The sequence below is a fragment of the Platichthys flesus genome, chromosome 24 (assembly GCF_949316205.1).
Source record: "Platichthys flesus chromosome 24, fPlaFle2.1, whole genome shotgun sequence".
NCBI classification, from domain to species: Eukaryota; Metazoa; Chordata; class Actinopteri; order Pleuronectiformes; family Pleuronectidae; genus Platichthys; species Platichthys flesus.
Window position 1 is genome coordinate 1,555,285 of NC_084968.1, and position 21,169 is coordinate 1,576,453.

General features: G+C 41.5%; 1 protein-coding gene across 1 annotated transcript in view; it reads left to right on the forward strand.

Annotated features, from left to right (window-relative positions):
• The window catches only part of adam19a (ADAM metallopeptidase domain 19a), a 211,810-nt gene that overhangs the window by 157,944 nt on the left and 32,697 nt on the right, over positions 1-21,169 (forward strand). The window contains exons 11-15 of the mRNA XM_062383936.1: positions 2,716-2,858; positions 3,197-3,374; positions 7,654-7,743; positions 8,956-9,151; positions 12,148-12,256. Of these exons, the coding sequence (XP_062239920.1) occupies positions 2,716-2,858; positions 3,197-3,374; positions 7,654-7,743; positions 8,956-9,151; positions 12,148-12,256 (716 nt within the window). The remainder of the gene's footprint in view (positions 1-2,715; positions 2,859-3,196; positions 3,375-7,653; positions 7,744-8,955; positions 9,152-12,147; positions 12,257-21,169) is intronic.

The window sequence follows — 21,169 nt, forward strand, 5'->3', positions numbered from 1 at the left end:
CATTCCCAAGAAAGTTGTTTTTCTCTGGATGTTGTGCCTGAGGGTTTGGTTAATTGGTGACTCTAAGTTGCCTATGGGCGTGAATTTGAGTTTGTGTCATGGCGACCTGAAGTCGTACTCAATGGTGATGAACACTCATCACTAAGATTTGACTCCTAAGAGCCTTTCAAACTGCTTACCAAGGCCAATGCCTACAATGGTTACAACCCTAAGACCAGAGCAAAGTAGTTGGAAAGTAATTGTCCATCCAGCTGAAGTTGACTGCAGTTTGACCATCAGGTTGCTAAAAGGTGTAGGAATCCACGGAGAAGCCCTGCACTGGGATATAAAAGAAACATCACCCACTGCAGAACGCTACAAGCAATGGTTCTGGATCAGGATGAAAATCCCCAACTGGGCAGCAGGATGATAGGGACACACACACAGATCAGCCTGTGGTCGGTTCACCTTAGAAGAGTGTGACTTGTGATTAAAAGGCCAAAAAAACAAGGTTCACAACTGACGAACATCCCTAAGATCCGTTGGCTTTCTCTAATATCTGCAACTTCAAATCAAGATAGTGAGGAATACCTTCAAACATACAAATAATACTCACCATCTGGTCCTAGGTTCTAAATTACCAAAATATCCAACAACTCTACAACCCGATAAATAATCAGATATGTGGGGGGGTTGTTTTGTCTCAACAAGTTTCAAAACTTCTGTAAACAAAGTTAATAAAGCTGATAGATATTTATCAGTTAGATCTCAGACTGTCCATTTACCTACAGCTTATATCACAGTCCTATCTAGTGTGATAAAATAAAATGATATTTTTTAAATATTAAATACTTTGTACTCCATCTTTCCTACATCGTTGTTTGTTTTATCTCTTTATAGGGGAACTTTTTTGCAGGCAAGTTCCTTCCATCTTATATTTGAATCGTTTTGTTTTCATATGGACAATTTAACTCACTCAAGGGAGGAAATGCACCCTTGACCCTTGAGAGTTGTTCTGGTAACATTCATATCTCGCCTGGTTTCCCCGCAGCTTTAAAATGTCCACCCTGTAGCATTATTCCGCTATTGTAGCTGTATGGCTTCGTACACATGTGCAGCGGTGGCCTGGATGGATGCGGCCACAGAGATTGATAGCTTTTCCATGCTTGATTTGCTTCTAATAGGCTGTCCGCTCTCCCGTTGGCAGAGGTGGCCTGTGGAATCCAAATGCCCTGTGGCTGACCGAGCTGTGAAGTCACCGCTCGCCACAGAACAAACACATACACACATACACATACAAACACAAACACACGTGCCCTCTGTGCTGTGGCCCATAGATGCACTGTAACCCATACCCATTTTATACAATATGCATTATTCACAGGGAGACTTGAGAGTGAAGGACATCATTCTGTGGATCAAAGAGGAGCTAAATACATACGTCTAGAATTCTGTCACTACTGTTTGTGTGTGTGTGTGTGTATATATGTGTGTGTGTGTGTGTGTGTGTGTCTGTTTGTGATCATGCATCTGCTAAATCTGAGTGTCTTATCGTTACTAGGACATTCTAGCTGGGTTTTTTTTCCTGAACAAGCTTAAGTTTAACCTCACATAACCTTAACAAACATAAGCGCTGATCCTCTCCTTCAACTTCTTGCACCCATCGTTTTTGGGACTGCGTGTTCTACTGTGGGGTCACCATCTAACCAAATATTGTTGTTCTGCAATGTGAAAGTTCCTATTATGTCAAGTCGCTGTCAGCTACTGTCGGTTCTTAGGCTTCATTTTGAGGACATCAAAAATAAAAAAGACGATAGATGGATAGCTGTGAAATCTTTCATGCTCCCCAGAGGAAGAATTATTATGACTCTGGTGGCTCCGATTTTTCTTCTGGCGCTTTCCCTTTAGGACGAATTTTAATGACTAAAGAACTAAAGCTCTGCCGCCTATATCAGGTGATTCTGCTGTCCAATCATTTAATACTCTAATCTGATACTATAAATACTGGGAATGTTCCCAACACCTTCAGCTATACCTTGTGTTTAGTGTTAGCGTGCATACACACTAAACTCGGGTAGGTAAACATTACCCCTTTTACAAAACATCCATCAGCATGTTAAAACCGCCATTTAACATAAAACTTAAAGTGCCCTTATGTGTCTGTGGTGCAGCTGCTATGACGTGAGGTCAACCTTTCTTAAGCTTTGTTTAAATCCCATCAGCACTTTGCCTCCTTCAGGAGAACTGAAGGAGACACAATCAACACCTGTCAACAGGTTTCAGTTGTTGTTTGTGTGAGCTTCCACAAATGCTTATGCAATAACACACTTTGCAAATGTATGACCCAGAATGGCGCACAACACTGTGCATCCACCGTCAGTCTTGTGCATTTGTGTGGAATTTACTCTATAAAAGGGCCATAAATGAAGCAAAAAATAAAAATATAGAGAAACCACAAAGGTGGTATCTGTTGGTATGATATGGTCATTTTATTGATTCAACATTACAAAGACTAAAATAATATGCCCTGAATAAATTCTAGGTTTCAGACTGTTATTATCATGCTTTATATTGTGCGTACATGGTAAATATTCAAGTTTGTGCTTGTTAATCCAGCCCTGGAGCATAGTACTACAAATGGAACAGTCCCAGATTGTATGTATTCATACATCCGTACCTCTCAGTCATCTAATACTGTTGAGTTTCCTAAGCCCTCCTTGTATCTCACCCCCACAGGACCACTCAGAGCTGTCCATTGGTGCTGCTGCCACAATGGCCCACGAAATCGGACACAACTTCGGTATGAGCCACGACCACGAGGGCTGCTGCGTCGAGGCTTCGGCTGAGCAGGGCGGCTGCGTCATGGCTGCTGCCACCGGGTGAGCCGCAGGCACCGTGTCAGGCTTCAGCACAAACCTGCCCTCGCTGAGATGTTGCTTACAGCAGAACACACTGTATGAATAGCATTTTCATCAGCCAAAAAGAAAAACTAATTACATATTAACGTTCCTGCCTGAAGACATTGTCTCGTCACTTGAGACTCTTGATTTCTCTCAGATATAAAAACACAAGACTGTATTACTGTATGAATCAAATACTTTAAATCAGCAACACTCATTTTGTCAAACATTAGCTCCAACAGGATGACAGAAAAACAGAATGAGAGCAAACACTCAACTGTACAATAAAAGTTGAGTAAAAGTCTGTGTGTGTCCAGGCATCCATTCCCCCGAGTCTTCAGTCGCTGCAGCAAACGGGACCTGGACAGCTACTTCCAGAAGGGAGGGGGCATGTGTCTCTTCAACATGCCCAACATGAAGGACCTGGTCGGGGGCAAGAAGTGCGGCAATGGCTTTGTGGAGGATGGAGAGGAATGTGACTGTGGAGAACCTGACGTGAGTTGATTTGTCACTTCACACGGCAAAGGCCTGCTGTGATACATGCATTTTAAAAGCACATGCACACAGTACATACATAAAGTAAAATAAGAATTATATATCATAAGGGACAAACTGACCACATACAGATATTATTTGTTTGTCCAGTGGACCTTTTTTAAGACTATCACGATCACTCTCAATTTAATATGAAGCAGGAGATGGATTGTGCTTAATGCAGCCGAGCATTCACAAACAGAAATGTTAAGGTAACAGGTAACAGTTTCTTGAGTTGCAGAGCTACGTACTTAAAATATTTCTCGACACTCTCTGCACTTCTTCTGAGCAGCATCTCAGTCTGTAGCGCAGGTCGCCTACTACGGGGGGGGGGGGGGGGGGGGGGGGGGGGCGATGAGAGGTTTTGGTCTGGTTCTGTGGAGGCAAGATTGTGGAAGCTGTACATCATTTTCAGAAACAGACTTATATTAATCTTCTCCTCACAACTTTTTGGGGGAATTCCAAGTACTTCAGAAAATTTTGAACTGCTCCTAAAATCCTTTATCCTCTTCAGAATGAAGCTTGCCCATGGACCGATGTACCTAGCACACATACATTCTTTAAGTAGTTGTTTCACTTTCCAGTCAAGTGAGCTTTATTTTGCAGGAGGTCAGGCATACAAAAAACTGAGTCTCTTGACTCATAATCCTCAGGTGGTGCAATATTAATTTTTCAAAATAGTTACCATTACGTAAAAGTGGAAAAAAATGGTTGATAAGTATGAATATAAATTGTTGGCCTAATAACATAATATTTTTTGGTATATGTGTAATCATCTTTCCACCTTTAAATTAATTTCCATAATACCAAAGCACAGTCAGAAAATAATAATGAGTAGGCAGTGTAGACACTCTTGTGGATCCTTGCAAAAGATTTCACCTGAAATAAATTGTTGGAATATATATTTATCTTTACAATCTTTTTTGGAAGGTGAAGTTGAAAATGCTGTTAAAATTAATTAATGCAATTTGAAAACTTATTTAACTAATGAGAATTGTTTAAACACATTGTTCTGGACTAAAAAAATTGTGTTAGAGCCGTATTGAAAAGAGTTTTCAAAATTACCTTTTTTAGAAGCTTTATGTATCATTTGTCACATACAAGTGGTTTTGTATGTTTAAGGTAGACAATAGTAGCAGAAGAATTATGTGGAGACATGATCAAATATTTGAATAACAATAACATAAACCACAGTGCATTCAAATTGATTTTCTATCCATTTAGTATTGATGTCGCTGACTGTGATCCTCTGCGTCAGCGCCTGCTGTGCGTGGGGCAGCATCACTGCAGTCTCATCTTCACTTCCCTCTGTGACACTTCTTTGTGCAGCACATCTGAAAGAAAGCGGGAAAGTTCCCTCAAATCGCAAATGAAGTGTTTGCGCTCGGCAAACCCCGGAGGTTAAGTAAACCTTCTTTGTTTCAAGCAGAGCAAATTGAAAACGGAGGAAGCAAATTGGTGGCTGACAGCAGCAGCGCCGCTGACGGGGCTGTTTGTAATGACTCCCACTCGGAGAGGAGCTGACAGTCGGGCTCAGGCGGCTGACAAGCCACCTGTTCTTAGCATTGCTAATGAGAACAGCTACAGGAAGTGGACTAATGGCCTCACCTCAGAGATGGCACACAGTACAAACATGCGTGTGGAGTTCCACAGGACAATCTAAATGCAGTCTTCTTTTCCTTTTGAGTTGGCGTTTAAAAAACAACTCTTTTACAAATGCCAATATTTTGCAGTGTTTTTTTTTATTTTAGAATGTATAAGTGAGAGTCGGAGAGACAGTTCAGTTTTAGAATTCAAGCAAACTGGCTCCGTCTAGATGTTCAAATGATCATCACACTACAAACAACTCGGTGTTCTTTGTTGTTGTTGTTTTGTTCAACCATAATCCCCTCTCCTTTTTTCCCTGCCAGTATAATTGGCTATTTTTCCTCCTTGCTTTATTCTACTCCCACATTTCTTTTGACTGTAACACTGGCTCAAAGGATGGTGCCATGGCAAAGTGCGCGCGTGTGTGTTGTGTTTTCAATAAGTTAATGAGACTTGTAAAACAGTGGTGGCTGTGGTATTTTCATGCACCAGAAAAAGGTCACAATTTACAAAGCGGTGCCAATTATTTGTCCAACATCCATGTACAATTGCTGATTCCACGAGGTGCGCATTTAAATTATTGTTTACTGTTAGTTCTATTGATGAGCAAAACCTCAGATCAATGAATGAATTGAAAAATGGATGGAAGAATTTTTCAAACAGCGTATCTGTTGGGGGGGAGGCTGGAGCCAATCACAGCTGAGAAATTGGGGATACACCCTGGTCAGGTGGCCAGCGGATGACAGGACCACATGATTGAATATATTTTGAAAATTGTTCCTCAAGCACATTGTATACTACAAAATAATATTTATTGTTAGTATTGTTAGTAAGTGAAATGTTTTTCTCAAGACTACTGACGGAACTGGGCCATTTGAGGAGCCAATCAGATTTCAGATAGGGCCCAAAGTAACCCAGTAACATTTACCATAGGACACTTGGAAAGTTGGGAAACCCTTTATGAATGACGTGCAGGGTTCCAGTTCCACTGTGTCTCACTTAGGAGTCTCAAGACGAGACGAATATGTTGGTGGTTGACTAAGTCACAATAATTTTTTAAATATCATCGTATCAGGCCGTCATGAAGTATCAGGAGCGGGCGAGTGTGTCTGTGTGTGTGTGTGTGTGTGTGTGTGTGTGTGTGTGTGTGTGTGTGTGTGTGTGTGTGTGTGTGTGTGTGTGTGTGTGTGTGTGTGTGTGTGTGTGTGTGTGTGTGTGTGTGTGTGTGTGTGTGTGTGTGTGTGTGTGTGTGTGTGTGTGTGTGCCTGTGAGCTCCCAGATAGCGCACCGGTCCGTAGCTCCGACCCCCGCCCCGCGCACTCGCTCAGACAGACACAGTGAGATCAGAACTCGTTCATGTGGAGCAGCCGCTCAGTGACTGACTGCTTCTTAACTATGGAAACAGTGAAAACACAGAGTTTCTCTGGTCTCAGCTGATCAGAGATCAGCGCAGCAGCTTCTTGATCAAAGCAGAAGCTGCAGTTGGTTTGTACCGATGTTCAGTTTCTATGTTCGCCTCCAGTCAGACCTGCTCTCCCTTTTTGTTTTCACATTTAAAACTAAAAATATATATTTTTAAGCTATTAGACTGCAGCTATATGTTTTTATAGAAAAGGAGTTTAATGTGGCTATTAAATGTGACTAAAACTAAACTAAAATGGAATTCGTTTTCGTTGACTAAAACTAGACTAAAATGTTCTGAGTTTTCGTCGACGAAAACTAGACTAAAACTAAGAAGGATAAAAATGACTAAATGTGACTAAAACTAATTTGCATTTTCGTCAAAAGACTAAGACTAAATCAAAAATAGCTGCCAAAATTAACACTGATTTAAAGACTGATTTATCAACATTTATATTTCTGTTAATTTGAGATGACTCAATAAATCATACTGATTCACTGAGAAAGTCTTGACACCTTGTGAACTACATGTTAATTAGCTTCCTTTGAAATTAATTTAATTTTGATGCTGACATTATATTTACTATACATCATCAATGGCTTACTTGTGTTTTGTAATATTAACTTAGTAATTACAATAAGTTACCAAGGACGTTAGGTACTAATATTTAAAATGCTGGCTTGATCATCTTATTACCTTTTGTTGATTACTTCCAAAGACCATGTTCAGAGATTATTAGAAAATAACGTTTCTCAACTCCTGCTTTGTATTTAACAAGAGAGTGATCATGAGTGCATTAAAAACAGCTTCTGGAAGAACAAATATCTTCTGTTGTTTTTATGTCCGATGCACCAAACACACCAAGTCAATTTCCTGTATGTGAAAATGTACTTGGCCAATGAAAGAATTCAGATTCTGCTGTTATTTCAGTAATATGTTATCAGCAGCTAACGGTGACATGTGGCTTGTTATTCTAACTAGTTGGGACTTTTTTTTTTTTATCTCCACTAAATAACTTGACATAAATTAAAAGCTACTCAATATGTAGAATAAAATGTAAATAACTGGTAACAAAGGCTCATGAATGACTTATAAATGATATATATAGCATTAGTAAGTGATTCATTAACATTCTTTACAAATATAGTCACAAGTTCTATCAGAAGATGCGCCATTTGACTAGGATCGGGTGCGTGGGCGTGTACGTTTAAAAGCTTCACCAGACTGATATGATGGCTTTGTGTGTTACAGGAATGCACCAACGACTGCTGCAATGCCAATAATTGCACCTTGAAGGCAGAGGCTCAGTGTGCCCACGGAGTGTGCTGCAAGGGCTGCAAAGTAAGAAACACACACACACACACATACATACACACACACATCCAGACAAGCAGGCAGTGTGGCGTAGGAGGGAGATGAACTGGTATACAGTAGTATCTCAGTATCATTAGTTCACTGTCAGTCATCGTGTCAGTGTGTTGACATACTGTACCCGCAGCGTGTCAGCTCCCATCGCAGCGGGGCTCGTCGTCTTCACATCACACCGACACTCTTCATCTCGTCTCATCTCCCTGTTGAAATGCAAATCCTGACAACCCATTGTAGCACGCAGCCGTGTGCATTTGACTGAGCCAGAGCCTGACAGCAGAGGCAATGATATTAACTTCTGTGTGCACAAGGAGAGCTGCAGCTCCACTCCACTGTTTGTTACTGTTATCGTCATTTTTTTCCCCCTTACTTGACGTGTTGTTTGATATTTCATTACACATAAGCACACATTTTAGCATATTCACATCTTTGATGGCTTTCTTCAGTTCTGCTGCTGCTTTAACCCTTTTCAAAATCCTCAGTTCCCTAAATGAAAACAAAGCGTCAGTGACTGTGTGATGGAAAGGTGGAGTTATGTCCCTGGATTTGAGACGTATCAAAAACACCATGTCAGTCTCACAAGAGCAAAATTCCTTTTTCATCCTGTTGACAAGCAGCCAAAACATATATTACTCAAGATGTAAAGTGGTGTGGGTTGGAGCAATTAAATCCACTAGAATTAAAAAAAAAAAGTTCTGCAGGTTTGAAGAAAGCAACATGAGTTTTTCACCTGCAAATTAAACATAGGCATGGCAAGTGTATTTGTTCAGCACATTTCACAGCTAGGAAATTCAGAGTGCTTTACATAAGTTGTAAAAGGCATTGTGACATTTTTTAAAAGCAACATGAGAAAACAAAAAAAAGAGTCAATTACAGAATAGTAGTAAATTCAATAAAATAAAAGATGATCTGAAAGAACTCAGAGTTGCAGAGGACCTGCAGTTTCCATGGATGCTTGTTCTTAAATGTTGGCAGGTCTCAGACATATATATACTATTAATGTGTGCTCATTTATTAGCTCCACAATTATTTGGGAATATTCCCCATTCGAACCGCTTCAGTTGAAAAACTAAAGGTCTTAAAACATTATTTTCTACGAGCAAATTTTTCACCTTGCATCATCCTCACCCACTCCTCCCTCCCCCCCATTCCCCCTCCTCCCCTCTTGTTCCCTCACTCTGCCAGTTGAAGCAGGCGGGTACAATGTGCCGGGGGCCAGCAGGGGCGTGTGACCTGCCAGAGTACTGCACGGGGGCCTCTCCCTACTGTCCTGCCAACGTCTACCTGCTGGACGGCTCCTCCTGTCAGTACGGCGTAGCCTACTGCTACAACGGCATGTGCCTCACCCACGAACAGCAGTGCCTGCAGCTTTGGGGCTATGGTAATGAAGATTCAATGTTGGCCCAATGTAGATCTTATACTTAAAGACCCACACTGAATATTATTGTTATAATCATGCCCTCAAATCAGTGTTGAGCCTTTGTAAACATTTTAAAATCAGGTATTTACAAGTGGACGTTTTGTTTTAGGGTATATTGCACCACTGGCCAATATTAGCAATTCAAAGTGCTTTAAACTACAGTGTCACTGCCACAGTATTTATACTTCAGTGTTTTTCCGAGATGATTAATATAATTAATAGCTCACAGAGATAAAAAATACTCATCAAAGTTTGACATTCTTGTTCCTTTTCTCTGTCAGATGCGAAAGTATGACAGTCTTTGTACTGAAGCAATGGAGATAAAAGCAACATGAGATGACACACATCATCTGCGTTTTCATAATGTTGCTCCATTGAAATAATCCAAGCTCGCAGTCTCCAGCACATAGTGAAATTACATTCTGTTTGTTAATGGTTTTACTTTGTCTATTATATCATAGACAAATAAACCAATCAGAGTTCCATCTCCCGTTCAAGCCAGGTCATCTTACACCTTGGAATAATTACACCAAAGCAGAAAATTGCATACGCTAAAAGAAATCTGATTTATAAAACCATGTGCACATACAGCTAAAGGCAGTATTCCCTTTGTAAATCAAATTAAATGGTCGATGCAAAGCACCTCATGAATCTGAAATGACTGATGATCAATGGTTTTTTATGATGAATCATAACATGGAGCAATGAGTAGAAGAAGAAGAAGAAGAAGAAGCACAACTTGTCTGACACTAAAATCAAGGAGCTGGTGAGTTAGGTGGAGGTGAAGAAAGACAGATTGTTTGAAGAATAAAAAATTACGTGAAGTTAACTTAGAAATACATTAAACTAGAAGGGTGCACAGAGCGTGCATCACTTACAAAGACTAATGCCCTAAGGCCACGTCAAAGCAGTGTTTCCCATTAATTGTCTAGACCATAGGTCTTCAACAGGGGGTACTGCAGGGGGGTCGCTAAATCTTTGGTTGATTAAACAATTTTTTTAATTTTGTATAATTTTTTTTATTTTTTATTTTTGAACCAATTTTTTTCCCCACAAATTGAAATGTCTTTAAATACACATTTACATGCGTCCAACATATTGTGAGGCTGATATGACCCATCCCGGACAACCTCCATCCGTCCAAGATTAGATAAATTGTGTGCTATCCATCAGGGTCCGACATCTCACTAATGTTGGCGTATGTGTGCCATCCACAGATGGCTTGAGGATTCACTGTCTCTTCTGCATGCATGTTTAAAATAAAAACATGAATCTGTGAATTACTTTAATAGCTCAGTGTTGTATGCAAGATGTATGTTTATAAATGGCAGTGGCATGGCAACCCTGTACATTGCACATGTTTAAATTAAAAACATGAATAAATGAACCCTTGTAATATTTGATAAGCTTAGTATTGATTGCACAACAACAGGGTAGCTATGTTTATACAAGGCACTAGGCCCAGTTTAATATAGAACACAATTTTTTACTGTATATATATATATATATATATATATATACACCAAACTTTTTTTTACTCTTCCCATAGTTGCAGAATAGATCTCTATCTTAGTAATTAGCTCCCTTGCTGATATCTTTACAGTGCTATTTGCAGTACTAATTGCTGTGTGCTCACTTGCGCTGTCGTCCATAAAGTTGTTCCTGTCCATGCAGATAATCAGACCGGTCGTTGAGTTGAGTGGCATGCAAGGCAGTTTTCTCTCTAATGCAAGAAAGTGTCTGTCTTTCTTCAGTCTGTGCACCTGTCATCTGGAATCTGTTGGACCTGATACGGACGTCTGTGCACTCCTGCTGCACAGCCGTTTAAAGATTGGATAAATTCTGTGGGAAATGCTGCAAAGAACTAAATTCCTGCATTTATACATTTATTCAGATCTGCATACAAATAATATATGTTCTTCTCTGACCCATACTGCATCCTCCCTTCAAGCTCTGTAAGAAACCGCCCAGTAGTTTTGCCATCATCCTGCTTACTAAGATAGAAAGATAAAATCATTAAAATGCATGATTTTATTCTCAAAATATTCCAAATGAATTATTCTTTGCTCGACATGTTAGATTCCTCTTCCCCTCTGTGTCGCCCTGATACTCCATCACTCTATTCAACCCTGGCCCTGTCGATACCATCTGTCTCAGGTGATGTGACCGGGACAGATGTTAACATCAGGTCTGAACAGAGCCTTAGACGATACCACAGCAATCTCTGTCACTTATCTGTGTCCCCTGAGGTCGGTAAACATTTCCCTGAACCGCCAGTATACTTAAGTAGCTAGAGCTGCCATATGCCAATGCATCAGCAAATAAATGGGAAACGATTAGACGTTTTGTGAAAAGTATTGGCTGAGGAGAGTAGCAGCAGATTTAATACACAATAAATTATCATCATCAATTAGTTAAGAAACAGCTACTCGTCTCTCGGTTGGTAGTTTATCAGGAACACCTCCCTCACACCTAGACAATCACTTAAACAGGTGATACATTTATGTGGTCAGGATTTAGTTTGTGTAATGTAATATTTGCTTCACCTTCATTGTGACTGTTTCAGACTGCATTAGTTTAAGTGTTGCTTACAAACTGAGTGGGTGTACATGTAAGCACATTATCCAACCGTATGCTTAATCTGTGAGCAAAGCCGAGCTGCCTTTTCGTTCTCCAGGTAGTGGATGAGATGATTATTGATCTTTTAATTTGATTCCGGCTCAGCCACCAAACAAGCAAATTACCCGAAATATCTGTCCGTTCCTGAAAATGTCTTCTCTTCACAGAGGGGTTGCACAGTGAGCATGGTGAGAATCGTATCTCTGCAGTGCACAAGCAGGTCCCTCAGACCTATATTAACGGTGTCCGTGTCTGTAACCATGAGCTTTGTAAGTCAGGACGTAACCATCAGTTGTGAAGGTCATTGCTAACACTGATGCAATGCACTGTCTTTTCAGGAGCTCGGCCCGCCCACGACGCCTGCTTCGAAGACGTCAACGCTGCAGGAAACGCTTTCGGAAACTGTGGGAAAGATGAGCATGGCAACTACATGAAATGTGCAAAAACGTAAGAGACACATTTACACAAAGGAGAAATATGGCCTAAATATAAAAACATGAAACTAAATTTTTTTTACAGATATTTCCCCCTCTTTAAATTTGTTTTTATCTCTGTCCACATAAAACACACAAGGAATATTGGGTGAGGCAGGCGTCTGCTCATGTCGGTTATTGGTGCAGTGATGCTAAATTTAGTTGCAAACTAGTAATTAGATGAATCAGTTCTAAGCAGATTGTGGGAGCCTGGCTATGCAAAAGCAGACAGTGGGTACACAAACCGGAAAAAGAGCAGTCAGAAGCAGGGGTTGTGGTGAATATAACATATGAGGTTTATTCTTAAGTTGAGGGGAAAAGGGAGGAGGGCGCACAAAAGGTAACTCAGAACACTACACCGGAATGGCAGTTGGCGTCAGGGATTCCGTCGGGCTCTTCCTGGTCCAACGAGAGAGAGAGACAGCAATTAATCCTCTTCATTCACAAAAAGGCACGCCGCTGGCCTCTTACCCTGACAATGTTGTAAGCGTTTGGGTCTCTTTCCTCTGCAGCTCTGGGCTCTCACTCCTTTGTTTGGGGTTTTTAAGATGGCTCCTGATTGCCTGGCAGATTCCCTTCTCCTGTGAAGGACAATCAGAGCCACCTGGGAGGGGAGGAGTTCCCTATGATGATACTCTTGAGTAGTAACGCCCATCCAACACCACGCACCTTAGCTTCCTCTGCCTGGCTGTCCTCAGCCATGTGGGGCACTGCTCACCAGCTGGGTCCTCACAAGATGTAGAGAAATCAATGTGTAGTTGTTGTTTCTAACGCATCCTCATTACACAAAGCAACAGCCTGCATATGAGAAGTAAACTGTGATGTCTTTGTTTGCAAGTAGACCAGAGGCTCTCACACGGAGGAAGAAGTGTGTTTTGCAAAATATCCATTAGTGTTTACCGGGCGATAGTATCGTGTAATATTTAGTTTCTTGTTTCTTTCTTTTAACATTTAACTTTCAGCATTTTTACCATGCAATATGTCCAGTGAATTGAACAGAGTAAGACAAATTACATAGATCCAGATCTAAAGGAAAGCACAGACCTGAAGCTATGACAAAATAATGTGTTTTCAACATAACCAAACTAGGAGGCGAAGCAGAAACTGAAAGTAAACCTCTACAAAAGGGAGAGACCAGTAATCATAAAAGATAACACAGTTAGTGCAAACTAAGCCCAGAGTTAAATCATAAGTCTCCATTTTCCAAACAAAGGGAATCACCCACCAAATCCTGAACACCCCCATGCTGCCACATGGCTCCCTGGCCAGTCGACTTCTCCAGCTGCTTTCAGTCTCCAATCCTTGCTTAGAACTTTTACCACCCTAACCCTTCTACATGTGTATTACTGGGAGGGGCAGATGGACCCTGGAGAAAGAAGACAGGAACATACATTAACATGCACACAACACTGAGCCAGAACAGCATCACAGATAAAAGTATCTGTGTCTGTTGTCTTGTTTCTCTTGTCAGATGTGAGGAGTTTGAACAGGTGATTGGTGAACTGGGTCACTGCTGATGTTTGACATCTGATAGATGTCGTACACTGCTGTAAGCCGAGTCACATGATGCTCTGTGACTCTGTAGAGCCGCTCCTTCCTTTCAAAAAAGGCGCAAGGTGCCGTTTATTTAACCCACAGAGATTTTCATCAGTGCCTCTTTTACACCAAAATTAGCAGGCACGTTTTTTAAACCTAAAATAAGGTGACTGACTCCGTTCTATAGCCAGTGGAGGAGATCGCCTCTGTGCTGTTCCTCCGGTGAATAATGTTTGACATCACAAATGTGCCGGAAACTGAGAAGCTCTCTCTCACGTCACTGTAATGCCACTGTTGCATTTTGCACAATAAAAAGTAAAAAATGCTGTTAAAGGTTTTTCTCAAGAGTTTAAAAAAGAGATGTAGAAGAGGAAGAAGAAATGAGTGCTTTCACCTGGCTGTCATGTTTCCATTGTTGCTGATCGGTACCAGAATTATTAAAAAAGTGTCTTTGCTACAGACCCGGGAGTGATTGATGAGTGTATTTCTCATTCCCATTGCAGAAAGTCTTATGTTAGTGGGTGTTGGTGGGTTTTTTGACCAGTGGACAAAGAGCTCAACACCCTTTAGTTCTACAGAGCTTTTCCTGCTCTTCCAGCTCGTGTCTACTGTTGGCATCAGTTTCAATGTTCACATCAGCCTTTTATTCACCAATAACAGCGATTTCCAGTAAAAGAGCTCAGGGGAAGTCACTGCATGTCCACTACCTGCTCATCTACAAACAGCAGACACACACAGTCAGAGAGCAGCTGGTGAAAATGTTTGCTGCTGAAGAACCAGATATTTCCTCTGCAGTGTTGGTGGAGACCAAACATGAGCTAAAATGGAGAGTGAACATTCTTCTTAGATTTAGATACAAAAGGATTCTCCTTAGTGTAGTATAAACTGTTATTATTCTTCTACACAAAATAATAAGGTGCAACTTTGACGAAATTATAATAAAGTCATAGATACACTTCACTTTTATAGCCATGTAGTCATCATATGAACATTTGGTTATTTTCAATTCTTACTACTGTTTGCAAGCACACGTTTTGTTTCATCACACAATCTCCCTCACGTTGCAGAGCCAGACACGATACGCATCATCAGCACAGGTCGCTCAGAGACTGTTACCGTGGAACTCTGCCAGAGCAAATTAATGGAGCCAAATTAGCGATTTATTTATGTAAATGAGCTCATGGATTAAGGTGGCTGACGGCTCTCTTCTATGATCCACTGCTGCCCTTGTCTATTATGAAGTCCCGCAGGAGTCATTAGAGTGTTTTCTGGCCAAATTGAGTCACAGTGCTGATAAGAGGATATGTTAATGACTATTTGTCTGTTATTAAGACATGAACAGTCGACACAGCTGCTATCCGCCCATCATTCTCTGATCCACTTGTTTTCCTCAGGACTCACTGATGTGTGTGTGTGTGTGTGTGTGTGTATGTGTGTGTGTGTGTGTGTGTGTGTGTGTGTTTGTGTGTGTGAATCTTGTGTGTCCTGTGTGTTTGTGTGTGTTTTAATTTACCAGTCTGAATCTGCATATTAATCAAAAAAATGACGTACATGACTCTTGCCCCTTAAAGCTTCACACCTGCACTCTAGGAATGGACAAATGTAGGATTATAGAAAATCTGATTTTTTTTAACAATTCATACGTCTATCTGTCCTCATGTATTTTCTTGTTTGGCACCTCTGATAGAATTTGTTGTATTTGGTACAACATGAAAGGGAACAAAAGAAATTCTCATTACTACATACGAATATAATTTCTTTTGTTGTAACGAGGTGTGGATAGTCCATGTGAGGGAGGTTTGCTCCAGGCTTCTCTTCATGAGGAGGCTGAGAAGCTCTGGTGTGAGTGTGGAAGTGCAGCTTCTCATCGATCATGCAGCAGTAGAGAGCGTGCTGTGCTACAATGCTTGGTTTGGCCACTTGATAGTACAATCAAAGGCTCAGATCAACCAACTTAAACACACAGCCATGAAAATGATTAGAGTCCATTAACATCCTAATCTTCAGGCGTCAATTTTTCAACAGACCATAATCAGTCATGTTCAAAACAAACCTCTCAGACCCAACTCACGTCCTCCATTATGAAAAGCAGCTCTTCCCCTTAGACCTCAGACAGATGGTACAAGCGCCACTCTTTCATACACTCCTTTGTCCAACCCCCTGTCCATTAAAGCCCCTTTCACCTCCAAGGTTGAAATATCTGTATGTTGTATAGAGTTGCAAAGGGGTAGCAAATGTCCGGTAAATTTCCGGAAACTTTCCGGAAACTTTCCATGGTAATATTCAGCTCGGGAATTTTGGAAATTTAGAAAAAAAAAAATTACACAGGAAAGGCTGTGTACATTTGCAAATACTGTGCAAAGACGTATGTTAAGAATGAAACAAAGATGCAGAAGCATAAAGTCAAGTGCCCAAAGTTTCCTCAGGGCTCAAATCAGCCTATGACAAAACAAAATATATTTATTTATGTCTGTATATGACAAGGTATATACAGTTAGTATAAATTACCCACATAATTTCCAGTTTATTCCCGTTTTACCCGTTAATTCCTGTATATTCCCGTTAATTCCCATGGAAAGTTTCCAGCTTTGAATATTCCCGGAATTTTGCAACCCTAATATTGTAGCATTTTTTTTTATTGCACCATGTGTAAATGTTACCTGTAGATGTCCAAGGCTATCTCATCTTATCTATCTTATCTTATCTTCTAAATTTTTTTTGTAGTCTTGACGACCACTTCACAGTACAGTTTTGTCGTTCACCCATTCACACACACATTCCTGAAGTGCATCTATGTGCAGCACTTTCTCTTATTGTACATCGATCATGCACTGCTGGCCCGGCTATCAGGGGCAATTTGGGGTTCATTATCACGCCTGAGCTCACTTTGCAGTGGATCTGTGGAGACGGAGATCGAACTGCTGTTATATCTCCTGAGCCGCACCTCGTCTTGTCCTTTTCTGAATTTCGCCCCCCCCAAAAAAAATGTAATACCACAACATTTTGAATTCCTCATTGTATATTCTGTGCAAATAACTAATTTCACATGCATGCAAAATTTCTCATACACGATTTAATATGTATTAATTAGGGCTGTGAAATGATTAAAAATTGTAATCAAATTAATCACAGCTTTCTATGGATTAATCATGATTAATCACATTACTGATTTTCTCGGTATATTTTTGTGAGAACAAAAAGATTCATGACAAAAGACGGATATATACATTTAACATGTTTTTTTTTTTAATCATAGATAAACAAAAAACCTCTCCTTGAACCGTCACCTTATCGTGGTGGAGAGGTTTGCGTGTCCCTGTGAACCTGAGGGCTGTGTTGTCTGGAGCCTTGTGCTCCTGGTAGGGTCTCTCATGGCAGAGTGGTCTCAGGTGAGGGGCCAGACTAAGAATGGTTCAAAAACCCTCAATGAATATCGATACAAGAGGAGATGGGACCCAGCCCGGAGGAAGCCCGGGGCCCCTGTCTGGAGCTAGGCCCAGACGGAGGGCTCGATGGCGAGCGTCTGGTGGCCGGGTTTGCCACGGAGCCCGGTCGGGCATAGCCCGAACAAACTATGTGGCACCCCCCCTCTCTTCATCTCATGGGCCCACCACCTGTGGGAAGACCCGTTGGGGTCGGGTGCGCAGCCACATCGGTGGCAGCGAAGGTCAGGGGTCTCGACGGACCAGACCCGGGCGGCAGAAGCTGGCTCTGGGGACGTGGAACGTCACCTCGCTGTGGGGAAAGGAACCGGAGCTTGTGAGGGAGGTGGAGCGCTATCAGTTAGATCTGGTGGGACTTACCTCCACGCACAGTCTCAGCTCTGGTACCGTACTCCTGGATAAGGGTTGGACTTTATTCTTCTCCGGAGTTGCCAAGGGCGTGAGGCGCCGGGCGGGTATGGGGATACTCATGAATCCCAGGCTGAGCGCCGCGGTGTTGGAGTTTACCCCGGTAGACGAGAGGGTCGCCTCCCTGCGCCTAAGGGTTGTAGGGGGGAAAACTCTGACTGTTGTTTGTGCGTATGCACTAAACCAGTGATTCTCAAATGGGGGTACGCGTACCCCTGGGGGTACTTGAAGGTACTCCAGGGGGTACTTGAGATTTTTTTTTTAATATATTTAAATTGGCATCCATTCAAAAATCCTTGAAATTTTTTTATTTCAATAAAATATAAGTGTAAGTTCATGAACTAAATTTTATATTCAGTAGGATTTTCAATTTAATTATCATAAAAAAACAGTCTCCCCCATACCGATGGTTTGACCCAACCTGGCACACGCCACCTGTCATCGCCTGTCATCACCTGCCTTGAAAACTTCAACAATGGAGTCGAGTTGAAGTGCAGCAGCAATGCTGCTGAAACACGGAGGGACAAGCGCCAAAGAAGGCGAAACCAGAGCAGAGAGCCTCCACTTCTTCAGCGGTATCTCCAGCAGAGGTGTGGACTCGAGTCACATGACTTGGACTCGAGTCAGACTCGAGTCATGAATTTTATGACTTTAGACTCGACTTGACAAAATGTAAAGAGACTTGCAACTCGACTTGGACTTCAAAATCAATGACTCGTGACTTCACTTGGACTTGAGCCGTTTGACTTGATAACACTTGCTCCTTTCCCATAAACACAAAGATTAAAAAGTATGTTATTAAGGAGCGCGTGTTTGTGTGCGTCTGTGTGTGCAGCGCCGCCGCTCCCAAAACGCGCACTACGCGCTGTGCGTCGGGCACCAAGTCCTGAGGGGGCACCAAAAAAAAGCAACTGAAAAATGATCATAGTTATTATAATTATGTAGCCGAGCGTTTGGTTGTATCGTAAGTCCGGCTTCAGCCGACAAAGGACACGAGAGCAGGTCATGCGCTCGGGACAGCACACCCGTTTATTCTCCGTTCATTTTACAACTTCACTCATCACAGCACCCACTTCCTTTAAAACCCCCTTTCAAAATAAGAGTCACTACCAACAACCCACTTAAAACCGGAAATACAAATCAACCCTCAACAATAACGTCATTAAATAAATTAGCTTACAATTATAATGCCGATATTATTTCAGTATAGAAATATTAGGTAGCTTTTAGCCATGTATATCACAAAAAAGGCAGAACAAGAGATATATTAAATTGCTCAAAAAAAGTTAAAGAAGATTGACTATTCTTGTTTGTACTTATTGATGATTATTTAATGTAATCATAGAGGAGTTATGCTTAGGGCACCAAAATGGCTCGCAGCGGCACTGGGTGGAATCATACTACGTCCACATCGTGCACAAATGACTGACAGACTTTTGGCCAATTTGGTCTTTTGCAAATGCAATTCAGCATAGGGCCCTGACATATAAAAAGCACAACCCTGTTCATTGTTATGTTCAAGTATTTGTTATGTTTCTCACATGTACACACACACACAGACAATATGAGGTAAGATAAATGAGATGAGATAAACACAGGACAGGACAGAAACTGCTGTGGAACTAGTTAAAATGCAAAATACAATGTTAGCACTTTTGTACAAATAATTACAGTTGCACTTGTTTTTTCAAATGTGTTCATTCTGTAGGAGTGGTTTAAAATGAAGAATATTCTTGCAAAATATGAGTTAAATGTTAAAAATGACTGGTTAATAGTGCAATAGAGAAGTGCAATGTTGGCACAATTTTTTTCTGTAATTTCAATTGCACTTGTTTTAATAAATAAATAAATCCAGATTTTAAAAGCATACATGATCTGTGTAAATATATTATTACTCAGTGATCAAAAGGACTCGAAAAGATTCGAAACTCAAACTGCAGGACTTGGACTTGACTTGAGACTTGTCAGTCTTGACTTTGGACTTGACTCAGGACTTGCCTGTCTTGACTTGGGACTTGACTCGGGACTTGAGGGCAAAGACTTGAGACTTACTTGGGACTTGCAAAAAAATGACTTGGTCCCACCTCTGATCTCCAGACAAAACATGAAAGTCATGTTGGTAAGCCACCTGAGTTTTTTAAGAGGAAACTTTCTGAATTCAGGTCATCTCAAGACACGATGCGAAAAGCCTCCCCGAAGCAAACGGAAACAAGCTACCTGTCAGTATTCTTTTCGATCCTTAAAGAAGATATTTTAAGATGATAAATATTAAAAGAATATGTTTTGAGCTAATCTTTTATTTAAAACCAAGTTAATGATTTATTTTTTGGGAAGAAGTGTTTAGCTATAATTAAGTTCATGAGTTCAGTTTGAGAACATATCTTTATTATGATCCCAAAATAGGTCACTTTAAGTTGATAATTATTTTGAGGTGCACAAATCTTTATTTATAATGAGATTATAATAAAAGTCTTTAGTTATTTTTATATCTTTTTATTTCGAAATAGTTCAAGAGAGACCACTGCAAATGAGCAATGTTATGGACATTGATGGAGTTTTAAATTTGAATGTGTCTAGTTACAAGGCTTAATAAATCACATTACATCTTTCTTTCAACCAAAAATGCTTTGCGCTGGTTAGGGGGTACTCGGCAGAATTTTTTCTTCGAAGGGGGTACGTCACTGAAAAAAGGTTGAGAACCACTGCACTAAACAGCAGTTCTGAACAGCAGTTCAGAGTACTCGGCCTTCTTGGAGACCCTGAATGGAGTCCTGTATGGGGCTCCAGTAGGGGACTCCGTACTTCTGCTGGGTGACTTCAACGTCCACGTGGGCAACGATGGAGACACCTGGAGAGGCGTGGTGGGGAGGAACGGCCTCCCTGATCTGAACCCGAGCGGTCGTTTGTTATTGGACTTCTGTGCTAGCCATGGATTATCCATAACAAACACCATGTTCGAACATAAGGGTGCTCATAAGTGTACCTGGTACCAGAGTACCCTAGGCCGAAGATCAATGATCGATTTTGTGATCGTGTCATCTGATCTGAGGCCGCATGTTTTGGACACTCGGGTAAAGAGAGGGGCGGAACTGTCAACCGACCACCATCTGGTTGTGAGTTGGATCAGGGAGTGGGGGAAATTTCCGGATAGACCTGGTAAGCCCAAACGAGTAGTGCGGGTGAACTGGGAACGCCTGGAGGAGGCCCCCGTCCTAGGTATCTTCAACTCACACCTCCGGCGGAGTTTTTCTGGCATTCCTGTGGAGGTTGGGGGCATTGAGCCTGAGTGGGCGGTGTTCAAAGCCTCCATTGCTGAAGCTGCGGCGGCTAGCTGTGGCCTCAGGGTCTTAGGCTCCTCAAGGGGCGGTAACCCTCGGACACCGTGGTGGACACCGTTGGTCAGGGAAGCCGTCCGATTGAAGAAGGAGGCCTTCCGGGATATGATATCCTGGAGGACTCCGGACTCGGTTGCAGGGTACCGACAGGCCCGAAGCTGCTGC